The sequence below is a fragment of the Hypomesus nipponensis genome, chromosome 22 (genome assembly GCF_054491055.1).
Source record: "Hypomesus nipponensis isolate SF chromosome 22, ASM5449105v1, whole genome shotgun sequence".
NCBI lineage: Eukaryota > Metazoa > Chordata > Actinopteri > Osmeriformes > Osmeridae > Hypomesus > Hypomesus nipponensis.
The window spans coordinates 9,345,986-9,368,495 of record NC_140382.1 but is presented as its reverse complement, the minus strand read 5'-3'; the positions used below and the strand labels follow the sequence as shown (position 1 = coordinate 9,368,495).

Genomic DNA, 22,510 nt, shown 5'->3' with positions numbered 1-22,510 from the left:
TTTTCGTCTGTACATTCCAGACGTCCTGTGTGAGATTTGTGACAGGCAGTCCTTAGGGGCTGCCTAATGGGGTCCTCTCAACCAGCAGCAACACCAGAAGGCCCTCGTCACTGACAGCCTGTGACAGAGACACAATGTCCATCCACAAGTCCCAATACAGCTGCTTCCTACACACATGAAGACAGGTATTTCCATCGAAATTCAAATGTTCCTGTTCCTGCGCAACTGACACATTTTATGTAAAGATTTCTACTGTTCTAAGCCAACCTAACTTATGGTCCGGAAGTTGTACAACCAGCTACATCCTCTGCTTCAGAGTTATGCTACACATTCACAATTGAGTTGCACTTCCCATGTGTTATCAACAGTAGGTGTTCATACCAAGGGGTGGTATTGTCTGAAATACATAGCAATTTACACAAGGGTGGAAACAGTATATTTCTATGACATTTTATATATTACCAGATACAGTGCCTATCTACACACATACAGTACATAAGAACGACAATTGCCATAAACTCACAAAATCGTCAAAACTTCACAAGATCATTTCAGGTGGATATTTTGTTGTGTTATCATCACAATCAAACACGTTTCAATGAATGATACATATCAGTTGAAGATGACTTAACCCAAGTTGAATGACGACTTATGTCCAAAGTCTTTACTATATTTACAAAACATTCTTCATTATTACAGACAATTCCTGTCTGAAAAATATAATGTACAGACATAAAAGCAGTGTCTACCATGTTCTATAAAATACTTACATGTTGTGTCTCTCCGTTTTGGTCATGGGCCAAGTGTGATGGCACAGAAGCATAGCCTGTATACCATTTAAATGCACACAAGAAAACAAATGAAACAAACAACTCGTACCACGTTGCAGGAAAACGAAACATAAGTGCAGGGAAAAGCCTTGATATAAAAATGTCACACATGGATAGTTCTGCTTAAAATATTACTATTCAGGCATGCTTTTTCCCATACATACACACACACACACACACACACACAAGCATACGGTACAGATAGATGCTCTTGTTTTTCAGCATTGTTTCCCTCTATATTCAGACACAGGTCCATGATACCAAACATGTAGGCTAATTGTAATGGTAGATCAAATTGGGCTGGGTCATTAGAGGGAATATGATGTTTCTATGAAGTGTCTTAGTAGTTTATGGCTGGTAGCTGATGAGGTTCTGAGCTTGTGTCCCTGCAGGAAATATCTTCCAGCTTTATACTTTCTCTCTAGAACATTTTTACATAAGTCGAGTAGTCCATGGGCGCGTAAAAACCAGAAAAGGTTACGCGGTACCAGCTAACGCCCTATCGTAAAACTTTTGCTACGTAATACGTAGCAACGTTTGATAACGTAAGAGGCTTTATTTAATTGACACGCCTGAATAATAAATACACTTCAAATCAAACGAACATTAACGTCATATGTTAGCCATTTCCAGAGTGCAAATTATACAATGACAATCGGGGGGGGTGGGGGTCAACTTCTGCTCCAGGGCGTGTATCGACCCCCCAACCTGTTGTTTTGACCTATTTTTTGGGGGGGGTCCGAGTCTTAATTAGGTGGGTCAAACCCCCCCAAGCCCCCCCGTAATTCGAACCCTGGCTGTGTCCCAAAGCCCTCCCGTCCTATGGTACCATAATCTCCTCTGCCTTAGCCGTGGTTATTTTAAGATGATTTTATTATTGTTTTGACATCCTGCCTACTCTATCCTGCCTCAACCTCTCCAGGTGCAAACCACATAAACATGTACGCAATGGAAATACTTGCGATTTTCAGAGATGTATATTGCTCTATAAATTAATGTGCTTGGTTGACTGATTGATGGCCTTTATTTGAATTATGGTTATGGAAAGAAAATACGTTGTGTAAGCTGATGAAGAGGCCATTTGGAAGGAGAGGCAACACCTCTCCAATGCACCGCTCTTCCTCATGACACCTCCCACTACTCTAAACTTTGGACATGTACTCCCTGGCCCATTTGCGGAAGCTACGCAAACGCAACTTAGGTGCCATGAAAAATATAAAATGCTCGGAGTGTTATATTTTTGATAGCGGCATTACACAAGAGTGGGAGCAAAATGTTGCCCTCTGTATGGAAAGAGTCACCTTCACAGTCTGCATGGTTCAATGTCCTGCGGCTTTCCCGCAAAGCAGCACACACACCGACTGCCCAAAGTTCCACCCTGCTGGCTTCTTTCTCGAGCTCTCACTTGACCCTCATCTCCTCTGTGTGGCCTCTTGGGCATTTTCTCACACCCCGTACTGAGAAGGTGAAGCCCCTCAGCACGTCACTGAATCCAGATCGTGTTGGCACGGTCTGGTCGCGGGTCGGTGGTGAGGTCCCCAAAGGTGGAAAAAAACTGCTCCATCTCCTTCTGCAGCATCTGGTTCCTGCGCTCGGCGTCATCCTTGGCCCGCTCTGCATTGCGCAGCTTGATCTCCACCATGGTGTACTTCTTCCTCTCCTGGCCCAGCTCCTCGTGCAGACCCACCATCTCCGTCTCCAGCTCCAGGTTACGTTGTTCCAAGCTGGAAAACGACACATTGGAAAATGACAATGGAAACCAGAATAAAAGGTGGGACTACACTGGCTGACTGGTTAAATGTGTAAGCCTTTGGTGTTAACATGTTGGATTTGCATATAGGTAAATGTGTGGTGTGTTGTGAGTATGGTGCACTAGACTCTGGGAGAAGAGGGAAAGAACAACAACATTCTCCTCTGAGGTCTTCTGAAAACTTAAGTTTTCTGTTGCAGGGTGATATCAGATATCAAATATTTCATATTATTTTGAACCATTAAAAGACAGTGGTTGTTTGTTTCATGCTTGACACTTGCAATGACATCACTAGAACCCAGACAACTCACGACTCACATTCCCTTCCCATTTGATTGCCACAGAAACTGAGCATGCATTCGTAAAGTACAAGCTGTAGTTTGAGGTACAGTACCTTTTGATCCTTGCTTCATACTCCAACTTCTGTTTCTGCATCTCTTGTTTGAGGCTGGCCACCAAGCTGTGCAGGGCACTGTGACTTCCTGCTCCGTTGCTCACAGGAAACGTGTCGCTGTTGTCACTGCTGCTGGTGGCGCGGCTTCCCCGCCCTCCTCCGTTCTCGTTCTGGTGCTCCCTGTCCCCTCCCCCTGGCTGGGGGGCCTCATCCTGGGAGGCCCCGTCCAGGAGCAGGGGGTCCTCATAGTGGCACCCGTAAAAGTCCTGCTCTGGACAGGTGGTGGTGGAGGAACGGCAGGAGGTGGAGTTGTCGGGAAGAGAAATCTCACAGGAGGACGTAGACCAGGTGGCACTGTCGACACTCTGCTTGTCCTCGCTACTGCTGACTAGACAAGGCTGGTACTGCTGCTGGTTCTGCTGTTGCTGGTTCTGGACATTGTCGTATGTCGACAGGCGGTTCTGGCTCGTCTGCTCCGCTGCTGGGCAGTCCCGGGACTTGCTGTCCCGTAGTGTAACGTACCCATTGGGCACCCATAGCCCATTACGTCCGTTCACAGTCCCATTAACCACATCTGTGCTGGACACACCCATGCGAACTCCGCCAGCCCCCCCTCCATTTGGAACTCCGCTGGTGCCCATCTTGGTGCCCGAGCCCTTCAGAGTGCCGGTGCGGCGGACCTGTAGGGCGCCCCCTGCTGGCACAGTCTGGCTCTTCTCCTGTGTGATATCCGACGAGGAAGAGGAGCTGAAAGAGCCATTGGTGACGATGCCGCTGCCCTTGCTGAAGGCCGGGTTCTTTTTCACCATCAGTGGTGGGCTGCGGGTCTGCTCGAAGCGGCCAGTGATGCCCATGAAGCCGTTACGTGGGCTGGAGGGGCGTGACGAGCCGTTGTCAACTTGTTGGCGGTGCGGCGACTCGGGGGCCTCCCAAACACACTGCCTCACAGCCGGCGTGTTGTTGTTCTCTGCGTTCTGGTTCTGGCCTGTCGTCGTGGCGCCGAGGCGCCGAGGTGACAGGAGGTCATTGTTGTTGTTGTTGCACAACTCCAGTGCTGTGGGGCTGTCGTCACCTTTCGGAAACAGCACGTCATGGCGACCAATCAGAACAGCCATCAGCTGCTGGACCAAGACGGTACCTGACAACACCAGAACACACTCAGAACACTGTCTTAGGACATAAAAAGCACAGACAAGAGTTCAATAAGAGAAATGCCGACCTTCCATCATCGCCATAGGCTCCTCCAGCTTTGGCCTCAAGATATTTGGACCAAAGACTGTGGCCAGGTTTTGGACACTCATTTTATTCACAGCGGAATAGGACTGCACTTCATCTAGAAACCTAGGAAGCACAACAAAACTCTTGAGTCATGCCAATGAGAGATGTACTGTCAAACAATAATCTATGAGGGTTACAGGTAAGCCTGTATACAGGACTGTACTGTACCTGCATATGTACTTGAGTAAATTGTAGTTAACTGGAGGTAGGCTTTCCACATGGCCTTTTAGTTCTTTCATTCCCTGAAAGAATACACACCACAGTGTCATACACAGAGGAAATAAGTAATGGGCATGCTATGGTCTAATGTGGTGGAAAATAAACTGACATCAAGGTGGATATAATAACATTCAAATTACAGTAATGCACAAGCTGTTAGTTCCACCTTCCAACAGAATTCAAATGGCATTTAAATTCACAACAGCCCAATTAACCTTTAAATTTAAAAAATGCTTGCAGTTCGGAACAAAGAGTCATGTTGTTTGTATTAATCCATGAAGGTATTTTATTTAATTTTCTTGCTTAATAGGGCTCCAGAGTGAACCACACGGTGAACCAAAAACCAAAAGCTTTAAACGGGGGTACATTCAGGAGGTCGCCCCCCTCACCATTTCCTCCTCCTTGTTGAGGATCTTGGTGCAGGCCAGGACCTCATCATACTTAGAGAAGGGGATGACAGGCTCTGGTAACTCTCGAAGGTACAGCTTCAGGAGAGATGCAACTGTGTGGACGTCTGTATTACTGCGGAGAGAAAGAGAGACAAAGATACTGTACTGTATCGGCAGAGAGGGGAGGGCGGTAAGAGGAAGAGAGAGAAATAGGCCAAACTAATCAAATCAGTGGAAAGAGTGAGATGAGATGTCGTGACACGGAACTTAGCAGAAGAGAGTTGGGGGAGCGGGGGATGCATAAGGGATGAGGGGAAGAGGAGACCTCCTCCATTCATTTGGGCCATCAGAAACAAAACATCAGTTGATCTTAAATCAGTGGGTAGAGGAAACGGCGTCCCGTGTATTTGATTTACAACTCGTCCTGTCACGGCCCTGGAGGATGGACCCCACAGATTAGATCCTAAACAGATATTGTTTATGAGGGTCGGAGAGCGTGGGGGAGTGGGGGGAGGGCTCAGGGTAAGGTAAGGGTTGAGCTGAGTTATGACATGTTACAGCACAGAGCTCTAAACCACACCCGCCCCTGCTCCCTAGTGTGTCTCTGAAGGAAGGCTTGAAGCTGCCTTCACCTTTCCTCTCTGACAGGTTTAACACACAGCAGCAGCATAAATTATCAGTAGCTTCACCTCCAGTGTGAGAACAGGCTAAACTTAAACATGGCCAATTAGCGCCTCCATGTAGCTAGGCTAACCTTCTCCGCTTTCCTGCGACGGGAATGTGGAATATGGGTAGAGCGTTCCGCTGTAGCACTGTCAATGATTGGCATGAGTTGGATGACACTGAATACAATGCTATGCTTTGCATGTGCATTTTTCTTTTTTTACGGAAGCTACAGTTGCACGCCAGCATGTAGATTAGTCGGCTAAATTGAGCTGACGTTTTTCAAAAAGTTGAGTGAGGGACTTTTTGGAAAAGTAAGCTGCTCCTCAAGTTACTCAGTGGGATGGCACAGAAATGTAGGTTAGTAAATGTAGCTTACATATAACATGCCGTATGAATCCTGTCCGAGGCTAAGGAAAGGATTAAGTTGACAACACCAATAGGAGAAAAAGAAATGTTTGATTTGACAGCCTAAACCACATCTTAAAGAGTTAAGGGCCTACGAGTTAGAGTGACAAGCATATGAACACTGTTTCCAGGTCAGCAGTGTGTGCCTGCGTGGGCTGTCAGATGTTGATACAGTGAGAGGAGTGACAGTTGGGGTTTTTGGAGCTAAGCTCTCAGCTCCCCACTCTCATACCTACATTTATTTTCCAGTCAAATCAAGGAATTAGTGTGGGAAAGAAATATGTAACACCCTGACTGGCCTCAGACAGAAATGAGCAAATACAATCAGGACAGAACATTTGATTTGGATAAATACGAATGAGATTTTTAACATGAAAAATCACCTCCCCAACAGCTTGAGCCCAATTCAATCAACTTCAGTATGTGGAATTTTCCAGAACAACTTGTCAATCGTCTTCTGTCGAATTGGCCTGGTCATTGAATGAGCATTAATTTCAACAATAAAAGTCTCTAACAGTCTTACCAGTCAAAGGAGGGCTTCTCCCCGCAGTCGAAGGCATCCTGTAACTCTTTGACTAGGTTAGCCTGGCCAGGCAACCTGAAGAGGCCCTCCTCTCTTAGCCCCCACAGGCGAATGAAGTCCACACACTGCTCCACCAGCATAGGGGCCTGCTTGTTCCCAAAACGCCTCTCGTAGCGTACCGTCTCCTCCAGCTTCTGGCCAAAGATCCCTGCGTAGCATAGGAATCAACATTAAAACAGGCAACAACATTAGAACAGCCCTCGGCATTAGAACATTAGTATAGCAGACCTAATTGGTTCTGTTTTGTTGGCTTTATCGGCTTTTCTCACCAAGTGCCTGAGGTTCAGTTATGACCATGATTACATACATACTGCTAATTTGCAGACAAAACATATTTAATTCGTTTAGCGCTTTGAAATATCACACATTAAAGGAAGCAAAATCACATCAATATGTTTTGCTGACCTTGACACATTGGAAAATTGCTATAATGCTCTTGTGGAAGCAGACATCTTTAAACATGCAACTTTGATATAGTCCACTTCCACACTGCCTTTTGCCAATTGGCATGAACACAAACACACACCTTCAAACACACAGAATGCAAACTGTGGCCACCAATGGCCACTTTTGTGGACTGACCAACAAACCAACCTATAGAGCTGCAGGTCACACCAAATAAATAGGAAGACTGCTACAGTGAAATTAACCTGGAAAGGACATCAAAGTGAATTGAGAGGTTCAAATCATCTGATTCATTAAAATAGTTTCTTGGTTGTAGTTTTTTTTGGAGCCTGTGGTCAGTCAGCCAACTCACCCACTGGAGCAGAGAATACGTACACCCACTAAGCTCCCACCAACACACCGATTCATCCATCTCTAACTTCCTGCCAGTCTCCTCTTGCCTTTTGTCTGGGTCAGTCCCAGTAGAAAAAGGCTGATTCACATTTGAAGGGGTCTCATGTGGATGGCGTACAAGAAGGGATTAAGGCTGGCCTTCCTGAAAGCTTTACATCTACATAGTTTTCCGGTCTCCAGACATTGATAGAGCCTAAGCACACACACAAACACACGTTGGGTACTGCGTCCATGTACAAGAAAAACTGCCATGGGGTCAAGAGAAACTGTCTTTACTTCATTCATACAAAGAAAGATCTTCAGAATCTTCTTAGATTATGAAGCCTAAACAGCCATTGAAAAAAAAAATAGACATGGCAAAAATAATGTAGTTGAACCACTCTGGGACTAAACTTACAATACCTTGTCCTCATGAAACACTTGCTGCCTTTAAGCGTCTGTAATGTAATGAGTGGTGGCATTTCCAGACCCACTCACCTCTCTTAAAGCTGACACAACACATGTTCCTGCAGACACTTCTGTTAATAATGGGACGTCATTGAGCCGGAGGCACACACTCTGAAGAGCCAGCGCTCCAGCAGTCTGTGGACTCAGGGTTATTAGAGGAGCTTGGACTGCAGTTCTGACAGGGTGGCCATCAGAAGGAAGTGACATGCACAGAGGCACGGTAGCTCTGTCCCAAAGGTCTGGCTTTGTCTCCGTCCTTCTATCATCTCTGCCACATCGCAAAGCAAAACGGTTGTGCAAAGGACAAGGCATCATTAAGCTTATGAATTTGTTTTTATTGAATGAATTAGCTTCAAACTAACATTTCAGCAGAAATACGGATGTGTTCCTTGTCACAGAACAAAAACCTAGTGAGCCATAAGAAAATAAAAGATCTAGTAACATATAAGATTTCAGCCGGCCCACACACGAATGCCTTGGCTCAACTGACAGAGAAGAGATACCTAGGTGCTAAGAGCACCATGGCTCCTGACTAACATCACGGTAACACAACCCTTCTTTGAGGCTGGTGACGTGGTATCTGACAACCTCTGACATCTGACCTTTGACCCTGGGGTTGGCACGGTAATGGTCAGAAAGCCATTACCGAACTCCATCTCCCTGAGACAGAGAGCAGTCTGTGGGAGGGTCTGGCTGGGAATCACCCTGGGTGGTAGGTGGAAGGTGAGCTGGGTAACACACCTGTATGACATTATTTGCACACAAAGATCTGACCAGAATTCAGTATGCGCCATCATCCACACCAAAGAAACCTGATATTTTAGTATATGGATGACCACACATCATCTCTGTGTCAGAATGTGGAGTACAGCTGGCTTCCTGAATTCACAACAGACCATGAACATGACCTTGCGAACCCTCATACGCAACTACATAGTTCCTAGGATGGCTGGTAGCTTCTACCTAACTCTGCAAATGATAACGAGTAACATTTCTTGAGTATGTGGCCTAAGGAGAGAGGGAAGCCCAGAGCTTCATTGGGCAGAAAGGAGAGAGTTGTTGGTTAATTCAACAACCCAGTGAGCGCTCAGAGAAACATGACAGCAAAGCCATGGGGGACAGCACAACAGAAGCACAGCTCTGCTGCTATTCTAGTCCAATCACAGAGGGACTTAGAGATCTCCCTGCCTGCACCCAACCAGCAGGACTCTTGGACTTTAATCACACCTCGGGGGTATAAACCAGCCAATAGGCTACGAGTTTCTTGCACTAGAGTGAGTGTGTGTGTGTGTGCATATATGCAAGTGTGCCTGCGTATGCATGTGTGTGCGTGTTCATGCATGAGGCAGTGGGCTCCGGCAAGGAGTGACACAGCTCTCTGTGGCATCGAAGACAAATGACTCGCGCTTTTGAAGAGCAGTCAACTGCAATCAGCATCAAACTAGGCTGCACAGAAAACAGCGGGCATAGTAGCTCTATCTAGTCACAGCAGCACCAGGAACCCTCTCTGATTGCCCTGCACTCTACTCTCCACTGCCATGCTATCTCTAAATACAGGGCCATTGCAATCAAACAGGCACTTCAGCCTGTCATAGGTAGCCAGTAGTGAAAGCCAACACTTATGTGACAAACTCACATATGTGTAAAGTCAGAGACAACTTACTGAACTGAAACATTCATAGGTAAAGAAACAGTTAGCTCACAAAAAATGAAACGGCCTGTGTATGAAATGATTCCCGGGTACAGAGTCTGGCTGCATGTGTGTTTGTGTACTAACCTCCACCAAAGGGTGCCCATATTACTCTGCGAATGGTCTTCACCCAATCCTCCATGTCATTCTGGGTGTTGGCCATAAGAAGGTAGGTCTCATGGTTGGCTGTCATCCGCTCCCTGTCTCCCCCTGGAGAAAAAATACAACACAGGAGAAAGAAACCCATGAGAAAAACATGTGATGTACATTATATTTAATTAATCTAGCAGCAGACAATTTGATGCAAACCTTTTATCTTAACTTTGTCTTGAAAAAAAGGTAAAGGCAAAAATGAAGCGAATTGCCAACAGGTAGACTTTTAAGCACCCTGGAAATGCAAACTACCAGCTTCTAATCATCACTCTTCCTCTGACACCAGTTTTAACCACTGAACCATTTTCAGAAACAAAAAGACGTTTAATTTGGCTGTTTAAGCGAAAAGCTTTTCACTACAAGTGTTGTGTTCAGTGAAGGCAATTGTTGGTTTGTAGTCATGTATTCTGATTAGAGGGTAAGACACAGTGGTAATGACAGACCCTTTAGTGGGATGGATGAAGGTGGGAACACACAGGACATGATACACACACACACCTCTCAAGTAAGGCAGTTTGATTTCCATCCTAAACACACTTCAATTGGACAGGCCATATCCAAACACAGAGACCCAGGATGGGATACTGGCCCACAAAGACATTTCCATGGGTTTTTTGGTTCACTCAGACTTTGGAGATCTGAACATTGGTGGTCTGGGTGGAGGTTGGGGAGAAGGATTTGGGGGGTTAAGATAGTTAATTGATCTGAAGTTTTCAAATTAATTTCCTACACTTGTGTATAGCTCTTATTAGACTCAGATACATGTCTCACCTCACAGATCCATGATGGATAAGACACAGATTGTGGCATCTTCCTTGACATGTGGATGGATTATATTGTGTGTAGACTGGACAGAGACTAAATTTACATTTAGTCATTTAGCAGACGCTCTTATCCAGAGCGACTTACAGTACAGGGACATTCCCCCTTGAGGCAAGTAGGGTGAAGTGCCTTGCCCAAGGACACAACGTCATTTGGCACGGCCGGGAGTCGAACTGGCAACCTCCTGATTACTAGCCCGATTCCCTAACCGCTCAGCCACTTGACGGCCTAAATGATCCATTGTCTTACCGACTTTCCTCTATCTTTGGGGAATAACACTTTGGAATACCCATTGATTTATTCTCAGTGGCACATCAGCCTGTGAGCTATTTAAAGGTGAGTTTAGGAAGAAATACAGAGACAACAGATGTTTTAGTCACAATAATGGCATATGGCTACTGTCAACTGTCACTGACTTTCCATTCATGTATGCAAACTGCACTGTTAAACCTGTTAAAGTAGGGTTAAAGGGGCTCAAAGAGTAACCCTGTAGGGGGCTGGTGCTAGCTGGGACTGTGTGTGTTATTAGGCCATCTGCTGAAGCCTTGTCACAGACACACACACACCTACCCCCCTCCCACCCCCACACAAACACCCCCACACACACGTAGAGTGTTAAGGGTAAACACAAGACAGATGAAGACTGCAGTTAGTATATATACTCCTCCTGCTGCTTGATTTATTAGTAAACATGGACAAGCAGATTGGTCAAAGATCAGCAAGAATTTACAATGCTGAATTGCAGTTAATGAAAGGTAGGACCTCCCAAGAAAGCGCTGGAAGCGACAGTAGCTCTCACAATCACCCTTGAAGTTAGCCTGAATCTAACGACAGGTTGAAACCTGCTGTTTATAAAATGGAACGGGTGTGATTTCAGATGCATCATTCAAGAAGAGATCTTGTTAGAGCAACGGCAGATGTTGCTGTTTGACACGGATGAATGCAGCAAACTTAAAACATCACAATCAACCTTTTGGATCTAGGGTACAATCCTTTAGCCTAGATCTGTATGGGTAAGCATTATTTAAGGATTACAGCTAAAAAGATTATGAAACATTCCACTAATAATCGAACATTAATCTGTGAAAAAAATAAGCAGAGAGAGTCTGTAGGTGGAGGGCAGAGTCCACTTCACAATTGCTTATTCGAATGGTTTATGGGTTTTAAACACTCCCCCCAAAAAACATCTAGAGTACACGAACTCCAGCCTCCTGGTCAATGTTAGGGTCACGCATTACCAGTAGCGTTACTTGTTTCACTCTTTAAACCATGCAGGTAGTGGTTCTTAACAAAACAGTAAGAACTTAGAAGAGCATATCACACACTGACATAGTTTCAGTCAGGGTCTATATTTGTCAACAGGAGACCATTTTAAACCCTTCTCTGATTGGCTGGGATGTTTGGGGGGGCAGGAGGGGAGAGGTTACTCCTGGAACTGAAGGATCAGGACCAAGAGTCTGGACGGTGTAACCGCAACAAGCCCCACTTCGCCCCTCCCTGTATGTACCCCTTTTACTAAGATCTGATTCTTCCATATTACAGCTTCAATGCAAGTATGTATCAATTGCTTGTCATGAAAAAAACATATTTGCACATCTTATCAATAGAAAATGAGATTACTGAACTAGTCAACAATGATTTACAACATTCTACATCACAGAGCAGACAGTCAGCAGGAGATACATTTGTCAGATTAGTCACATTCCTCAGAGAGACCAGTACACCTGTAATGAGTGAGCTGCGACTGTGGCTGTAGCTGTTCAGAGGAGGTGATGACTGTTTACCTTTTAATGAGTGCAGCTAATAATCCCCTGCATTGTAGAGCTTCTGTTTTTCCTCACCTCTATCTCTTTCCCTTACTCTCTACCCCAACTGCTGTCCAGACATCACTTTGGTTCCTAAAATCTGTGTATTCTCTTCCTACCTTTAAAGGGCATCACTCATCCCTTGATACAGTATGTTTACATATCATGTGTCCATATTGGAGCTTTTCCCACAGTCTCATGTATCCTGCTTGAAATCACAAAATCCGGAATTGGCCACCAACTTCCAGGTATTATATTGAATACGGAGAAGCTTACCATGAATTACGCCCCACATGGACAGGACAGAATTGATCACTTTGCCAATTGCAATGTTGCTGAGAAAGTAATAAGATACCAGAGAGCAACGGGTGTGACTATGATTTATGTTCCTCATGGGTGATGAAAGGATACGTCTTTCATTTCTGTAACCAGCTATGTACGTTTACAGCAGTGCATCATCTACAAATTCTGCTCTCATATTTCACTCTCAAATTGCTGGTCATTCTTAGCGGAAAACTCTATTCTAATCTAATCCCCATGCACGCCTTCGCTGTCTGCCGAACTACACATTTCGCTTCGAAGCAGACAACACACCGAATGAAGCGTAATCCCTGTAGAACGGCCACTGCTTCTGGGTACAGTGAATAAAGCGCAACAGCGTTGCGGTAAATATCTTACACCATTTCAAAAGTGTCTTGAAAGTGTCTCCGAGAAAGAAATGAAAGCACCACTGACCCGTTGATATGCAGCTTTAGATATCTGTCACATGAAACGATTCGCCATACGCCTCGTAAGTATTTGGTGGTCCAGCTTTGATTTCAACACATCGAAAAGGTCCTCGGCGGAACGTGGCTCACAGCGCACCGGCTGACGGACAATGGGGTCCAACCGTTTCAACCCTTCCCCTCCCCTCTCCGCGCAGCTTTTTTACTCTTTACTAGTGGAAAGCAATGAGAGCGTGGAATGAGATGACAAGTGTGTGTGTGTGTGAGAGAGAGAGAGAGAGAGAGTGAGAGAGAGAGAGAGAGAGAGAGAGTGAGAGAGAGAGAGAGAGAGAGAGAGAGAGAGAGAGAGAGAGAGAGAGAGAGAGAGAGAATGAAAGAGAGAATGAAAGAGAGAATGAGAGAGAAAGAGAGATTTACTGCACCAAGTAGGCTGATTGCTGATTTTCATTTTTATTTTTTATTTAAGAAAATCGATTGGTGATGACAAGTTAACAATGTATTTAAAATCTCTATCCAGATGTAATATAATCTGATCTGTCTGCTTTACCCTCCAACCACCACCACCATTTCTCTTTTTCCACACACATACACACAAACACACACTGACGCCTGTGTTAGTCAGAGGGGGTTGATGGCTTGTCCATGAATCCTCTGCATTCCTTGAATGTCCTGTTGTCCACACGTAGTTCCTTCTTACAGATCTTCCTCAGGATGTGCTGAATCACTGACCTCTCTCACAGGGGAACTTCCCATTACTCAAGCATTGTAATAGGTCTTTGTTGTAAAAGAGAATGCTCTATTGACTAACTTATTAAATAAATGTTGATTTGGCAAGAATGAAAGCTAATGTTCTCTCTTTGCTTGCCTTCATTTGTCTTTCTTAGCTAAAGTATGTATAAAAGTGCTGTGAGTGTTCATGCGTCATGATCTTATTCGGAGTAAGAGAGGAGAGGAATGACTGAGACACGCTTTAGACACACATCCAAGATGGCTTCCTCAACAATGCCCCAGGGACATCCATTTGTCACAGTGGGTCTGAGTGAATTTGTGGTCTTAACCAAGAATATATTGACATTCCAAACAGTCACCTTATCTGCATGGCTTAGAAACTAGGGTATCATGTTGTGTGCCACAGTTTCTCCAGGCATTCATTGTCTGGGCTGATTGTCATGCAAACGTGTTATGATTCCCTGGTGTCTGCTGCCTGCTTTGTCCTTATTTAAAATCAAACAGCCTATAGCATTTTCACACTACTCCCAGACACAAAAGTGGCTTTCCACTTCTGGCGACACCTCGGAAGCTTTGAAACAAGCGTGCAACAGGATTATACGGCATACCACAGCTGTAACACCAAGACAGTTCCTGTTGCTATTTCCTGTTGATGCTCTCTCTGTTTTGTTATGTTTCTCCAGACAATCTCCAGTTGATTTATTCGGAAGGTTCGGAGGTTAGGTGTGCCAGGGTACAGTTTGTCCCCTGTACACAAAAACCTTCACAGCAACTGTCAGAAAAACCTTGTTAATTGCAAACATGTCCCTCTTGGACTGTTCTAATGCCAGACCCCTATGGGATAGAGAGCCCTAAACTTATAAACTGTAGTAATGGTTTTACTAGTTTACTATACTACTATGACAAGGAAGTTTATTGATTCACTTTACATCCACTATTTTCTTTTTTGTTTATTGGTGGACTATTTTATTGTCCAGAATACATTTTTTTGTAAATCTTTTGAATGCTTCATTTAATAAAAGCATTGGTGGAATGTCTTGGTTCTTTGTATACGGCAATACATTTTGATCATTGCAAACAGGCCTCAACCAAAACCGACGCTTACTTTAGGCTTCTTAGCCTTAGTTATTTGGTCCTCAATGAAGGGGTCTCAGTCCACCCAGATAAATACATCCACAGACATCCCAACCTGCTAAGACTCATTTCCGGGAGGTGCTCCCCCCCCCCCCTCCCGGGAGACTTGGAAAGTCTGCATCCATGCCTGTTCATGGCGACTTGTTTGCTCCATTCCTGAACTTCAGGGAGTCTCAGGTGAGACATCTTTGTCTCCTGACATAGATAATCATTCTCCACGTTAGTGATTGGTCTGGAGTCTGAGCCGAAACGCTGAGAAAGGCTGACAGCTACACACGTCACTAAGAAACTCTAAAAGTTGCATTCAAGCCCAATTGCAAAATGTCCCTATAAATCGAAACTGTCAGATGATGTTGCCAACAGGCCTATGCGGTTAAATGTGCTCCGTTGCAGGACTGACACGTTACTACGGAGACGGTCGCTGACCTGGCTGAGACGCCAGGACAGTCTAGGCTACGCTTCACAGCCTCCAGCCCTCCGCAAGCGACAGCCGTGACGACGGTGACACACTTTCTAACGTTGTATTATAGCTACAGTTCGGGGGACTCTAAAATACACTTTTTTCCTCAATTGCATGTCGCTTCTGGCTATATCAAATAGCCTACAGCTGTTAGCTCATTGGTTGCACTTTGAGTGGGCAGCGGCAATTGAGGTCAAAGTTTAAATACACGGACTTGGATCGCAACACTGACACACAATTTGAGCGGTGCGCTACGCTAAGGACAGCGGTTCCGTTTGACGCCACCTCTCTCTGCATAGGAAAACAATGCACAGCGGTTTAACTCGGATCATGGGTCACCGGCGACTCTTCAGATTTACCAAGAGTTGTACTTCAAGACTAAAAAGCACTGAAAACATATGAACAGAGAAAAGCCAAGTACAGAGAACATGATCTCAGCGGGACGTAGAGATTATTAGAGGAATATGGTCAAAAAAACATTTTGGGGTGGGACTTGTCCCCCTTTTGTTGCAGAATCTAACCGAAGACAAGACACTGAGCACTTTTTTTCAGTTGGTGAATGTGCTCTCAGCAACATAGAATCATAGTCATAGACTAAAGAGCCTGTACCTCTTTGCTGCAAATGTCCTAGGCCACTACACCCAAATGCATATTCTCCATGAATGCCTTTGTACATGTTAGTACAATTCATCATTAAAAGGTAAATATTTAAAGTGCTGGGGAAGCAACCGGAATCACAAATATTTACATATATTTTTTTGCAAACGTTAAGAGTCGTGCTTGCCATTAATAAGGAAACATACGTTTTAAACAGGAAACCTGTCTATTCAGTCTGGCTTGGTATTGTTTAGTCTGGATGAATAAAACACAGAACTATGTCATATTGTTTCATGCTTTTGAAGCACAACACAGTCATGACAGCATCTTGTGATTCACACAGACCGAAGAATGACCGAGAATTTTCTCACTGACAAACCCAATACAGATTCCAAATAAGGTTGTGTCTGTCCCCTCTCACTGTGCAAAGCAAAGTCCTGAGTATGCATGCTGGGACAAGTTGAGATACAATATTTAGTCTAACGATGTGGTCCGTCATAAATACCTATTACCCATACAAAGGAATTGGAACTGCCTGGGGTTCATGGATTATTTACCATGGGAAATAAAAAGAAGCAGCATGGACTATACATTTAAAGGGTACATTCACATAGAACACTCATGGTGCCTATAGCTAAGATAATCTAATCAAATAAATGACTCGACAAGACAAACTGATAGCTATGATAGCCACCAGAAAACAAACTGGTTGACAAGCAAATTTGCTAAAACATGAATGTCCAGACTAAATTCACCAATCAAAGCAACAAACATGCTGTTGTTGAAAACCTTGCCAGAGAGATTGCCATTTTCCATGAGTAAATGTTTAGCCAACTGCAGGCCTGAACAAGAACAAATCTTAACAGATTATGAGTGGGGTTACCTGAGTGGGAAGATGACAAATCTGATAGTCTATACTGAGGTCAAATATGAGCTGCCTGCAGTACCACCTCCATGCTCCACTGCCCAACTCCTCAGCCCTGCAACCCCAGAGAAGAGAACCTCTAGGGAGAACACAAACTTCTGGTCACCTGGGTGCTCCGGGAGGCTGAAAATGTGAGCCTGGTGCTCTTGCTAGTTTAGGCTTGGCCTCGAGTGAGTGAGCACAGCTGAGAGCATGATGGGGGGTTGGAGGGTTGGGTAGTGGGGGAAGGGGTGTGGGATACTCCCACCCCTCCTCATGGGCAAACAATAGGAACGTCTTTCACTAGAGGAGTTTAAAGAGTCTGTGAGCTTGACTCCAGGCTGTTACATGGACGCTCAAACAAACACAGAATTCAATTCAGACAGAGATAAATCATCACCACCAGTGACACTACTATAAGCTTTAAATGAGCTACTATGTGTCATATAGTAGCTTCTTTAAAGTAGAGTTGAAATGATACCTAATTATACCGATCATATTCTTGTACAAATCTCATTCCAAAGAGTACATAAGACAACTAATTCATTTATCTTTGACAGCTCCATAATCAACTGGATCCCTCAATAGCTTATGTAAAATCACATTTACTCCACCGTACATGAATCTGTCTCCACTTGAAAGAATGATACATAAGTACTCTGAGTCTTCACAACCCTAGTCACACATTCCCCACACTAGTCTACCATTAACCACTGGGAACCTAATGTGACCAACAATTGGACAATAGAAGAAATGACGCAAAGAAAAAGGGGAAAAGAACTACAGAGAGAGGGTTCGAAAGGGTTCAAAAGGAAACATGGGAAAACTGGACTAATTAACAGACAGGAAGAGAGAGAGAGAGAGAGAGAGAAAGAGGAAGAGAGAGAGGGCACTAGATGACTCAGCTGACAGAGTTAGAACATGAATGGCTGTAAATCTGTGCAAACACTGTTTGTTCTGGATTACTTCTGCACCATAGCTCCTGCATTTCCTTGACAATAGTTCTGAAAGAGTGACTCTCAACCATAAGAGGATCCGAATAAGCATGCTTTGTTTGTTGCCTGGTACTCGTAGAGTTGACTGACTGCCCTCAATGGTAACTTCTGAATTATGAACTCACCCCATAGAATCAGGTTTAGCAATGGTTGGGGTAAATCTGAAGGTCAGAGCAGCATCACAGGACAAGACATACAGTACATACATCATAATAAGAGTTGCAAAGTTTCCCTGCTAAACCAAATGTTCAAAACACCTGCACTGACTTTTTCATTATATTTGGGTTGGCTGAGTATTTTAATGAACTAAGAACCCCAAAGATTAGTATGGGATCTTGCCGAACAAGATGGTTTCCAAGACAATGTTTTCATTGTTGTACTCTTTCATCTGATGACATACACACTCCATCCATACATCAACACGCTGCCTAATATCGTCCCTGAACGATTAGTACGCTCAAATTGTATTTACTTGGCATGTGGTTGTCGGGGTAAAGCCGATTGGATAAAATTCTGTGGATAAAAAGGTAAAAAAGAGAAAGCAAAGGAGACAGGGTTTCTTGTACGTGTCTCTGGCAGTGAGTGAGCTGGAATGGAGACCTTGTGTCAGGTGTAGATTGATGCTCCAAGGCCAACCCTCTCCTCCCTCCCTCTCCTCCCTCCCCTCCCTCCCTCCCTCCCTCCCTCCCTCCCTCCCTCCCTCCCTCCCTCCCTCCCTCCCTCCCTCCCTCCCTCCCTCCCTCCCTCCCTCCCTCCCTCCCTCCCTCCCTCCCTCCCTCCCTCCCTCCCTCCCTCCCTCCCTCCCTCCCTCCCTCCCTCCCTCCCTCCCTCCCTCCCTCCCTCCCTCCCTCCCTCCCTCCCTCCCTCCCTCCCTCTCCCAGGGGATCTGTCAGCCATTGAGTTGTCCAGCGATGGGTCCTACTGAGGAAGGGGCCCTCTGGAAAACATTTGATACTCAATGAAGCAGAATGAATAGGACGGCCGGGACAAACGGGACTGGGGTTGTTTGGTTCCGCTGTCCCTCTCAGGCCTCTTTGGAGATGGAATCATCACATCAGACAACAAGGAGACAATGACTGTGTCCACTTCACATCCTTTGGTGCTGACAAAATAACATGACACCACTTAGCCCACTACAACATGGCTCTGTGTCAGGGAAAGTATGGTCTACATGGCTATGAAAATGCTAGATTAACCAGAGACTGGGCTGAAAGTAGTTACAAGGAGATTGATTTCACGTTTAATGTTTGCTTGTTTTCTGGTCTGGAATCATAGTTGTTTTGACAACAGTTAACAAAAGCCTGTTGGTGAACCAGGGGGACATTCTCTTCAAGAGGTCACTGAGCTGTGGTGCCAAGTTTCTCTGTTCTTATTTCACTGGTCCTAAAAAAAGACTGTGTCTGCATGTTCTGCCAGGTGTCCGCAAATACAGCATTATGTAAGAGGAATCAATTTCAACTGTAGGAAATGGTAACACCACTCCAACTATGCCTGAAATACGTTGCTCGTGTTGCAGTACAATTTAGATGCACCTTTGAGACAGTTGTGAGCTGATGGCAATTTCTGGCCCAGTTTCTGTTCAAACTTGAAAAAGATTTGACTTGATTCAGCAATAAATTACACTTATAATTCAGACATGTTGTAAGTACCTATTATGGACGTATGAACACACTGTAAGCCACTATCCACTGAACCTCAGAGTGATTCTGTTCTCTATGTCCAAGCACTTTACTTTCATTGGTCCTTTGAGGTTTGTCTAAATGCCATAGTTCTTAAATGTGTGATGTAAAGACTTGTGACAGCTTCATCAGCTACTAAAAAGAGATTAAAGGGTCACTGGCATGAGTGTTAAGTTTTTGCAAGGATCGGCAGCTGTTGCCACTTGGCCAGCCCAAATGTGACATCATACACAGCCTAAGATGACACTTGAAAGCTTTTTATACCAAGGGAAACTTCTGGAAGGGTACACGTAGTACACAGCTCAGAGAGGGGTGGACAGGTCTCTGAGATTCAACTGCACACGTCTGGAACCGACACTTAGCCCACCCGTTCAGCCGAGCCTCCCTTAAGACCGATGACAGTTATTTAAAAGACCCCTAAGTTTGTTCCTCAGTGCCATGGCAAATATGTCAACAGTATTCATATCACAAAAAACGCAATCTTGCTTAATTGTTAACTGAAAAGCATTCAATGGCAAGTTATAAAAAAAGTAAGACTGTTTTTAATTTGTGCACCTCCTGGGACTGGCTCAGAGGCTGTGGGGCCGGTCAGTTGGAAGTTTGTCGACAGATGTTGCAGAGTGCCTCCTGGTCTCTACCCCAGCTGGGCTGGAGAGTGAGGGCATGGTCCGGGTGGATCTCTCTGGGTTGACAGATTACCAGGAGACTGGGGGGAGGCACGCCCACTGTAAATCTGTTAAATTGCGTTTTACAGGTAATTGAATGCATTCCGATAACGTCACCGGTAAATCAAATCTCCAGGAGGAATTTGCTGCAGAAATTGTTGTAAAAGGAGCCACAAACAGGTTTCTAGACAGTGCTGAACCAGGGATGGAACAGAGAATCTAGTAGCATTGGGATCGATGGCCCTTGTCAAAGTTTCTCAAGTCTCTTTTATCATGCTCAAAACCTCCTACTTCCAACATGTTGACTACAAGAACTGCTTGTTTGGTTACCTTCTAATACACCCAGACCTTGACATGTGCCCCAGTTCGGAGATGATCAATGCTATTTATTTCACCTGAGTGGTCATAATGTTTTTGTCTCATCAGTGTATATACGTGGAGGCATCATCGTAATGACCTCTTCAGTCACAACACGAGCCACTGCGGGAAACCTGTTTTCTTTCCCAGACTCTCCAGAGACCCTTCCTCACACTTCAGTCCTGCCCCAGCACCTGTTGCTCTGTTTCCTAATACCCTCTTTTAAAAGAACCAACCCTGGAGGGTGGACACACATCTGCACTCCCCCCAGTCAAATTGTTAGGTTAGGAGTCCCTCTGCCCATTGAAACCGCTTTGAACCTTTTAGGGGGCTTAGACAACTGCTGACATTTGATAAATTGGAACTGTGAGGGGGGAATGAGGTTGCAGCCTATCCCCTCTCTCCCACCAGCAGTCATGCTCATCCTCAAAGAGAACTGACAAGATTCATTATATATAGCATATATCAGTTTTGTGCTTTGAGGATGACCATGACACTGGTTTCTAGTTGAGATGAATTAAAGAAATGAGATTCACTAAGAGTTTGCGCACTTGTGCAAGATTGGGATTGTGGATCTGTCTATTGTGTTTGTGTGCCTCTTCACCTCTTGCTCTGAGGTTTGCACCACAACGCCCTGCCCCTGTGGACTCACAACCTCAACGAGCCCCAGTTATTTGGACAGTCCGTGGCCAGTGTCCGGAAGCTTGGTCCAGATAAGCATGTTTTGGTTTGGCCTTCGCAGCAGTCCTGTCCGCTCTGCCGCCCCACATCCCCGTTGTTTTCTCTGACAAAGCTGCTGTCTGCAGTACTGGAGTGCTGGCAGAAAAGAAAGCCAGGCAGGCAGGGAGGGAGGCAGGGAGGCAGGCAGGGAGGCAGGCAGGGAAGGAGGCAGGGAGGCAGGGAGGCAGGGAGGCAGGGAGGCAGGCAGGCAGGCAGGCAGGCAGGCAGGCAGGCAGGCAGGCAGGCAGGCAGGGAGGGAGGGAGGTAGGGAGGCAGGGAGGCAGGGAGGTAGGGAGGCAGGTCAGCAGGCAGGCAGGCAGGGAGGCAGGGAGGCAGGGAGGCAGGGAGGCAGGGAGGTAGGGAGGCAGGGAGGCAGGGAGGCAGGCAGACTGGCTTGGAGGCAGGTCAGCAGGCAGGGAGGCAAGCTAGCAGGCAGGAAAATAAGCAGGTTAACAGACAAGTAAGCAGGCAGGCAAGCAAGTAAGCTGGGGTTAGGGTTAGACTATGATAGGGTTAGACTATGATAGGGGTTCGGGTTAGGGTTAGACTATGATAGGGTTAGACTATGATAGGGGTTAGGGTTAGACTATGATAGGATTAGACTATGATAGGGGTTAGGGTTAGACTATGATAGGGTTAGACTATGATAGGGGTTAGGGTTAGACTATGATAGGGTTAGACTATGATAGGGGTTAGGGTTAGACTATGATAGCCCCAGAGATCCCAAAGGATCAAATAACCTCAAATTGCTGACAGCAGGGCCGTGTGTGTGTTTGTGTCATTATGAGGAGGGCTGAGGGCACTCCTGATGATGTCGGACGACCACACTATATTAAGAATAAAACACTGACAATACATTAGGGCACGATGCTCCTTTTTGATTCTCAGTGAGACAGTGTGGAACGGTGTATACTATGTACAAGGTCAGCATTCTGTGCTGGAAAGCAAGACGCCTTGGCTACCCATCCTGATCAAATGGAAACTTCATTCACTTTGATCAGCCTAACGTCTTCCTGAGTGGCTGCTGTGCATTAGTCAGAGAGCATTAGGATATTGAGGCCATCCCCGTGTTTATCTCTTGACCCCGCTCACCCAAGTCGCTCTGAATCACCCGCTAGTATTGAGTGTGAGGTTAGTCTAGGGTGAAACAGTCAGAGTGTGTTCAGGAGAGGGGAGGGAGCTTCCTTTCCTTCCCCTTTTCCCCTTTTCCCCTTTTCCCCTTTTCCCCTCTCTCTCTCTCTCTCTCTCTCTCTCTCTCTCTCTCTCTCTCTCTCTCTCTCTCTCTCTCTCTCTCTCTCTCTCTCTCTCTCTCTCTC

At 45.4% G+C, this 22,510-nt stretch overlaps 1 protein-coding gene across 6 annotated transcripts in view; it reads right to left on the bottom strand.

Moving 5' to 3' along the window:
* Nucleotides 1–436: 436 nt before the first annotated feature.
* arhgap24 (Rho GTPase activating protein 24) overlaps nt 437–22,510 on the bottom strand; it is a 53,790-nt gene continuing 31,716 nt past the window's right edge. For 4 of the 6 annotated variants that reach the window (XM_084686936.1, XM_084686937.1, XM_084686939.1 and 1 more), the window contains 7 exons: nt 9,537–9,659; nt 6,455–6,662; nt 4,861–4,993; nt 4,421–4,494; nt 4,194–4,315; nt 2,975–4,112; nt 437–2,554 (listed from right to left, as the gene is read on the bottom strand). In XM_084686936.1, coding sequence (XP_084543062.1) covers nt 2,314–2,554; nt 2,975–4,112; nt 4,194–4,315; nt 4,421–4,494; nt 4,861–4,993; nt 6,455–6,662; nt 9,537–9,659 — 2,039 coding nt within the window. In that variant the 3' untranslated portion in view covers nt 437–2,313. Of the gene's footprint in view, nt 2,555–2,974; nt 4,113–4,193; nt 4,316–4,420; nt 4,495–4,860; nt 4,994–6,454; nt 6,663–9,536; nt 9,660–12,964; nt 13,112–21,078; nt 21,155–22,510 lie in introns of those variants that run through there. The other 2 variants (XM_084686941.1, XM_084686940.1) reach the window with 2 other exon arrangements.